At 43.1% G+C, this 7,919-nt stretch overlaps 1 protein-coding gene across 1 annotated transcript; it reads right to left on the reverse strand.

The window, feature by feature from the left end:
- Positions 1 to 1,325: 1,325 nt before the first annotated feature.
- LOC148650049 (intercellular adhesion molecule 2-like) lies at positions 1,326 to 5,296 on the reverse strand. The gene is made up of 5 exons (XM_088603434.1): positions 5,086 to 5,296; positions 4,232 to 4,501; positions 3,591 to 3,914; positions 2,840 to 3,121; positions 1,326 to 1,951 (listed from the first exon to the last, which is right to left on the reverse strand). Exons 1-5 carry the CDS (start codon positions 5,153 to 5,155, stop codon positions 1,866 to 1,868), a joined length of 1,032 nt encoding a protein of 343 aa, XP_088459560.1. The 5' UTR covers positions 5,156 to 5,296; the 3' UTR covers positions 1,326 to 1,865.
- Positions 5,297 to 7,919: the final 2,623 nt, after the last annotated feature.

The following is a 7,919-nucleotide window of genomic DNA, read 5'->3' on the forward strand; positions in this document are numbered from 1 at the left end:
CATTTTTCCTTAAACGTGACCAACTAGGTTTGACGATCGCAGCCACGCCCTGTGCTTTTGGAACACATGCTCTTTCGCAGTTTCGATGCTGGTGTGGACGTGCAAATAACTGTTCCAGAAAATAGGTCCGTGTCTCAATACGCACACTTGGGTTGCTGCTCAGGGCTGCAAAGGCTTACGGTCCATTTCTAATTTGTGTTTCGCGAGGGGGCTCACCAGCACCATCATCGCCCTGCAGTCCGCTTCAGAGCAGACTTCGCTGAAGGAAATCGCCTCCAATTCCTCGCTTAATGGTGACGTTTTGACGGTTTATTTTTCTACCCTATCAAAGCAGTATATTGTCGCGGAGAATAAAATATTCAAGTGTAAGTCAAATTCAATTTTAGTTAACTCATTATATTTTTTCTAAAAACAAAATTTAATGACGCTACTTTAGATTCATGAAGTGGAATTGAGAAAGATTAAGGTACAAAGTGCTGACATAAAGCTATTGTCCCATTTCGATCGACGAAACTTTACCTACAGTACGGTGTATTTTGTACAGGGAAAGATTAAGTATTTAATAGGGCAAAGTTCTGAGGTATTGCAAAGTTTACCTTATTTATTTTACTTTGACAACTTGGAATCAATCCTGATCAACGTTAAAGAACGCGTTATTTGCCTCATACTGTCATTTTCGTACTGAGATGAAATGCATTTAATAGTACAAAGCTTTGAATAGTGCAGTTACCACCAAGTTGTCGTTTACTTCGCCCGTCTCAAGCCTGCTCAACATGGATGGACACGGTGTGTCCCTACTTTTATGCAGGGGCAGCCAAGAAAACATTCAGTTTCATCAAACTGTGAGCGGAGAATGAAAAATTATTTGTAAAAAAAAAACATAGCCGCCTGAAAAGAAGCGGCGACGAAAAAACAGCAACAGCAGAAAGCATTTTCACCGTCATCTCTAAAACAACGAGGGATGTCCTGCGTAGGTGTCCCATTATCCTTGCGTGCTGACGCTGTTAGTCCACTCTTGCTCTGCGTCACAGAAGGGAGCACGTGGAGGAAGGGTTTATTGCGGGATCTGGGTCACGGCTTGGACGCTTTCGTGATGTCATTCCGACTGTTCTCCATCTTCTGATCCGGCGTCGGTTATTGAACTCAGAGAGGCGTTTGAAACACAAGCGCGCTTTCCCCGGGCGTGTGAACCCCAAACATTAAGCCGCACTCGCATGAAAAAGGGGTGTTTTGAACCCTCTTCAAAACCCGGGCTTGGAATACTATGCTACAGTATACAGTACGCACATCACTGAAATACCGAATAACAGGCATCAGCATTGAAAGACGGGAAGTGAAATTTATTCAGAAGTTAGTCAAATATAACGGATGTCGAACAGCCATACTTAAAAAAATGTGCAGTCACAGGCAGTGTGTGAAAATCTGAATCCATTTGCCCGCATATTCCTTCTGAAATTTCCATTTCTGACATTTCTGAAAGAACCGGCCTCCACCATCTTATCTGGGACGGCTCTTTGCTGCTGTAGAAATACAGTAAATACTTCACTTCTAAAAAGAGAAGGAGAAACTGTAGCAGTTGTAAGGTGCTGGTATTAGGATAAGAGGAGAGGACAACATCTGAGAGATGCAGTAACCACAGTATAACTACAAAATCCGAAGAAAAGACAGCTGCCTGTCCAAATGGCTTGTGCCCCATTGCAACACATTACAAACAGATTTTGTTCACTCTTCCAAGTTGTTGCAGGAGGCCCAGGTTTGTGGTTTGTGAAAGAAGGAAAAATAACTGGAGATCATTCCTGTGACGTCAGACCTCCCTGCGCTCCCGAATCCTTTGGAGTGTCACGGATGTTTCACAAGTCGGGACACTATTTCTTCTTCAACACACAGTATAAGACCATCAAGCCGCCTACCAGGAGGAGTATAAGCGGAACCACAATCGCCACGACAATACCTGTCAGAAAAGAAGCACACGGTTCATCATTAGTACATTCTTATCTACAGATGATCCCCACTGATTTGAGCGTTGTGATGTCTGCTTTTTCATTGTTCCTTGTTGCTGTTGTCTGACATTTGAAAGTCATTATATTGTGTGTTTTTTTACTCCATGCATTCTCGATACTGACCTGTTAGGCAAAAAAAAAAACTTCTTATTGTCCCAAATAAGAGAAGACTACATCAATTCTATAATACTTATTCTTTCAAAGTTCTCTGGAGATTGAATTGTAACTTATCTTGTCCCTGGCCAACCAAACTCGTTTATTAGTCCTAATTATTCAGTTTTTAAGTTGATATATTATATATATTCTAAGAAGAATTTTGAATTAAACAGGGATTTATATTTTGCATATTACATTGTTTGCATATTAATAGTGGGAAAATAATATTTCTATATCCCTGAATCACACTCCATTAAAGTTATACGCTCTATATCAGACGATTGCTCGTGTGTGTGGCTAGTTCTTTAAGTGAAGTGACATTTGCACAACTGAGTGTTACGCTGGAGCAATCGGGAATTGCAGGACCTTGCCCAAGGGTAATGCACATCACTTCCTGATTGCTCCAGCATAACACTCAGTTGCAAAAGCAGCCCCGCAAACCAGGATTTGAGCCTGTAACCCTCCAATAAGTCAGTACTGCCAGAGGTTAACTTGGTTTGTATCCTCAGTGTTGCCAGTATCGGGCGGCATCGCTAGCTCCATGTTCTAGTGGCTGAGTGGCAAAGACCTTCAACACCACAGACCCAAGGAGCAGGCCTGCCTCTATGCTCCTGCCAACAAAAGGCACGTGTGCTTCTATACAGCTCCAAGCGCACCAAAGAAGCGTGCGACACCGGCCTCACCTCCATTGAATCTATTGGACAGCACGATGGTGAACGTCTGGCTGGCTCGCCCCTCTGTATTCGCAGCGATGCACGTGTAAGCACCGGCGTCGGCCTCAGAGTTCACGGTGACAGCCGCCACCGAACTGTCCCGGTTGGTTGTCACCTGCACGCTGCTAGCACTGGAGTACTTCCATTCGAAGGTGGGGGGAGGGTTGCCGTCGGCAGAGGAGTTCAGGAAGATCCGGGTGCCTGGAGGAACTTGGACGGCCGTGGGCCCCGTGCTGGTGAAAACGGGCTTGTCTGAGGAAGGTAAGGAGAAACAGGGCAAGGAAATCACTGCTCAGTGCGAACGATGCGTGGCGTGGCGGGGGCTGGTGCACATAACTTGCCAGGTGTTTTGGGGTTGGCTACCATTTTCTTCAGACCTTGCTGTCCTGTTTGAAGACTTACTAGAAGGGAGAGCAAAAGCCTCCAGCTTCAGGGACACCACGAACCGAGCAGCAGCTGCCCTAAGGTCAACATTCTCCATTTGAGCGGAGTTCCGCTGGGACGCTACTGACAAATGAATGCTCCAGGAGACGGAAACCGCTCTTTAAACCAGGACTTGAAGGACTTCAGTGGAGCCACACAGACTCCTGTCTCTGCACTGATCCTGCAGTCTGTAAAGCTTTTTACACAAATAACATCAAGAAAGATTCCCCAGGCAGGAAAATAAGAACAGACTATGTTTGTACTGCAAAACAATCAGAGTAAGGCGGTATAAACTCACACAGCACGGTGATGCGGAGAGGATCAGACTGATTTGCAGGAGGGGGCTGTGGTCCTTCTGGTCCCAGGTTGAGCTCTGCCTCACAGGTGAGCTGCTGTCCATTGTCAGCTCTGTCAGGGGTGAACAGGAGGGTTGCAGACACATTCACAGGTGTTCTAGTAGTGTTGTGAGAAAAGGTCTGATTGTGAATTAGTATCTGTCCTCTGTACCAGTTCACAGTGAGGTACTGAACAGGAGCGATGTTCTGGACCTCACACTGCAGCTGGTACTGTCTCCCCTCCACCATCGGGACAGTTTGATTGACAGAGACACTGTCTGGGTACTCTGCAAACAAAATGCAATAACTAGTGCATTAATTATTGTTATGGTTATTGAATGACTCATTGCAAACGCAGTGATTTGATACATCATATCTTGATTGGTATGGTTTACTTTACAAGACAGTTTCATCCCTTTCAATTAAAATGTTATCTTTGATAGTTGGATCCACCACTTGAAGTAAATATCTTTTCAGGGTTTTCATGTAAGGCTTATGAAATAGGCCCAAAGTGAAATATTTCAGCTTTTCCTCAGTTAATAGAATAGTTGCATGTAGTATTTATGGAGTTAACATTCTCAATAGTTACCAAAAAGATACTTACTGTACAGACTGATGTTGAGATTCTTCCTGCACTGCCTGGGCTCAGTAAGGAAGTTTCCGTAGCACTTCGGCTCTGCAGTCCAATCAGTCAGACTGCTGACATTCCAGGTGACAGACTGGGCACCTGTTTTCATGCCTGTAGCTCCAACTGGAGCCTCCCAGCCCATTCCTCTGGCTGTCTGTGTTGTGGTGCAGTTCACCATCACTGGGTCTCCATATCTCACCACAGCTCTCTGAGGGCTGATCTCAAGTGGACAGTCGGGGACAGCTCCTACCAAAGAATACTACAGTTTTCTTCTTACAGTGACATTTTGGACACTAGTTTTCATGACAGTATGATGAAATATTGCCTCCTAAAAGCATTGCTATACTGTAGCTGTCTGTGTTGCAGTCATCAGTCAAAGTAGGCTGGAGTAGTTCAAGTAGGTCAAAGTAGTCAAAATCCACTTCAGAAAAACTGCCACCTAGTAACTTCACTGTGTACAAACCAAACATGCAAACAGAATAAACAAAGAAATAAACAGAATCTGAAAGAACTGCAAAAATGTTCAGTTCTCTATCAGTCCTGATTACAGAATATCTTAAACCAAGAAGGTAAACACTTTTCATGTTGTGTTATACTTTGTAACCAAACACACAAACAATTGTGTATCTACTGAATAAATGCCCAGCCTTATACTGTAGATATATTTATACCTACAGCCTGAGAATGCAGCAACAGAACTGGCAAGTTGTGCTCAGAAACATGACTGTCAGCGTTTCCATTTGGGAGACTGAATGAGCTACAATTCCGGACCCCAGGGGACTGGGAGCCACAGGACACTTTCGTGGTAAAATTAAAAAAAGGGAGCTTACCGCAGTCGGAGAGGAAAAGGAGGAGGAGCTGCGCAAAAGAACAAGAGAGACTGATCGATCGGAGCTCCATTTTCTTGACGTTAATTCTCCACACTTCAGAACAACAAGGATCAACAGCAAGAACGTCGAAAAGCAGTCTATAACACCAGCAGTGGTGGGAGTTGCAGATGAAAAGGGAAGGATATTACACTGAACTTTGTCTATTAAGCAATATCCTTAAGAATGCCATCTGCAATTAACGTGACAGTACTTCCTTCATTTTTGTGTTGGCAAGTCCAAAGCCTGCAATTTTTCTGATGACAACTTCATCCAAAATGACCTACGTTCATAACAATTACTGAGGGATGCAAAATTCCATAGTGAATGAAAAAATACATTGTCCAGAGTGATAAAAACTGAAATAATTGAACACAGTATATACAGTACTGTATATGTTAAGAGTTTTAAGTTGCATAAAATTGGAAATCACAGCAAATACTGCACCGTCTTGAACATCAGGCTACATCAAAAGAGTCAATCAGGTCAGTTACAGTCATTTGGATTCAGACACTTATTCAGTCCCTTTCATTCTTGAAGCAAACTCATGGGAGCTTGGAAAAAACAGAAGGAAACACGCAGACTCCACATAGACAGACTGCTACCAAAAGCCAGGATCCTGAAGCCACAGAGCAGCAGTTGTGCTGACTGCTGTTCCACCATGTCACCTTGATGAGGTATGGGTGCATGATTGTGCATATTTACCCAGCATACATTAAATCCGAAAGGCTATTGTGTCAGAATCCTGTACCGTCCTGTGCCTAATAAAGCACTCACTGATTTCAGTCATCACAAGATAGTTACAAAACAGCCATGAAGAAATTTAAGCTTCATTTAACCTTGACGTTGCTTCATACTTCTTTGAGAAATTTAGCTGTGCTCTGTAATGTGTTCTGAGGCCATGTGGCAATGGGAATGAGACAGAGAAGATCCTATTTCTTCAGCTTGGGAAAACAGTGGACAGCAAGCCTATGGCCACAACAGATCTGGGCAGGCTAAATTTAATCTGACCTCTTGACCCCAGATGGCTGCTGGTTTTGGTCCATTTCCTGCTGATCGCTTAGTTGGAACCTTAATTGAACTGATCATTCCTTCACTTCAACCTGCTTCTGAACATTTTTTTCCAGTGTTTGGAAAAGCACAAGACAAATGAGGGTTTCTGTTTAATTCCCACAAAGCCATATTGATATCCCAGAGCGCAAAGCTGTAAGGAGCAAACTCTAAGTAGCAAACTACTTTACACAGGTGTGAATTAAAGGGAATTTAAAAATTCAGGCAAAAAAGGGAGAGATTTGCAATTCTTTATCGCCTTCTAGAATTCTAGAATGTTTAGAATTCTAGAATTGTCTAGCCATAGTCAGTGCCTGAAGGGGGACATAGCAAAGCTTAATCTGTCTTATTATTGAAATTTGAACCGTTGCAATAAGTTAGTCTCGGAGGCATGAATAAGTCCTGTATCTGCTGCAGCAGAGTTTGTGGTTTTGTTATCGCTGCCCGCTTGGCCAGGCCAACTGAAAAATAAAACCCTCTTTTTCTAGCCCAAAACCACTTATCTCTAGCGTGCAATGTCCTGATCAAAATATGACACTAATAATCTAATAGAATTGTCTCATTTTCCATTTTTCTCTTTTATCTGGAGGTTAAAGTAAGGACTTTGCAGGGTCTTCCAGAGAGTGATTATAGAGAGCATCTAGGCACATTGGGGTGAAAGGACAAAACAAAACTGCCAAATTCCTGATGTTGTCTTGGCGTAGTAATTGACAAACTGAGAGCTACACAAAACAGACAGGTGCACAGATGAAACAAGAATGCCTTGAGCCTTGAGCAGAGAAGACTACAGGAGTGCTTGATGCTACCATTTAATGGCAAGAATTGTTAATATTGCCAGTAAAACATGTGGTTGACATAAACAGCTGAAAGAGCTGAATCACACTGCAGTTGAAAGGAAATCTCATTTTATCATTGATGACCCATTTCAACTGCTAATCCCCGTTTCAACTGCTGCCTTCAGGGTTGTGGTTTAGAATAGTTGTGACCAAGAAAAATGCATGCAAGAATTTGCGTGGTATATTTGTAGAGTAATTGGTACAGAATAATAAACACAGCTAAGTGACTGTTTCCTGTATGACGTAACTGGGCTAGTGTAATGGTAGTTAGTGTTAGTGTAATATGGACAGAGAAAGATGTGTATACAGTATATCTATTGTTGCATTTCTAGAACTATTGTTTGCTTTTAATGTGTATTTACTTTAAGTTGAGAGTTATTTACTTTTGTAGTTTCTTTTTGGAGATGCCAAAGACAAACTTCCGCCCATCTGGATGGACAATAAAGCTGCATAAAAATAAATGTAAACCCTGAAAAGACGTGACAAAGTCAGCCCAGATCTCTTCCTCAGGACCAACAGGATCTGAGAACCCAAGCAAAAAGTAAGGGGAAGACTGTGTTGGCCTGAAAACGGGAACTTAGGACAGGCTGGAATACAACTGTTCAGTCAGTTTGCCGAAGCAGATTCCCCAAGATCCTTCAAGAACCACCTGGACAAGATTATTGGATCAATCAGCTGCTAGCAGCTCCATGAGCTAGATGGGCTCCTCTCCTCAGTGACCTTTGACCTTAGGCAGAGAAATTGGACAATGTGACCAGTGACCTGTGCCCTAGAAGCAGCCCAGTGAAACGTAGCGCCTTGCATGATGATGTCAGCACCTGTGCTGTGCTGGAAACTACACCCCACACACTGAAAAGCCCTGTCATTAAAACATAGCATGTTAGAAGGTGAGTAAATAAGTCAATCCCCATA

This window comes from Lepisosteus platostomus, chromosome 13 (assembly GCF_059453375.1).
Source record: "Lepisosteus platostomus isolate fLepPlt1 chromosome 13, fLepPlt1.hap1, whole genome shotgun sequence".
Taxonomy (NCBI): domain Eukaryota; kingdom Metazoa; phylum Chordata; class Actinopteri; order Semionotiformes; family Lepisosteidae; genus Lepisosteus; species Lepisosteus platostomus.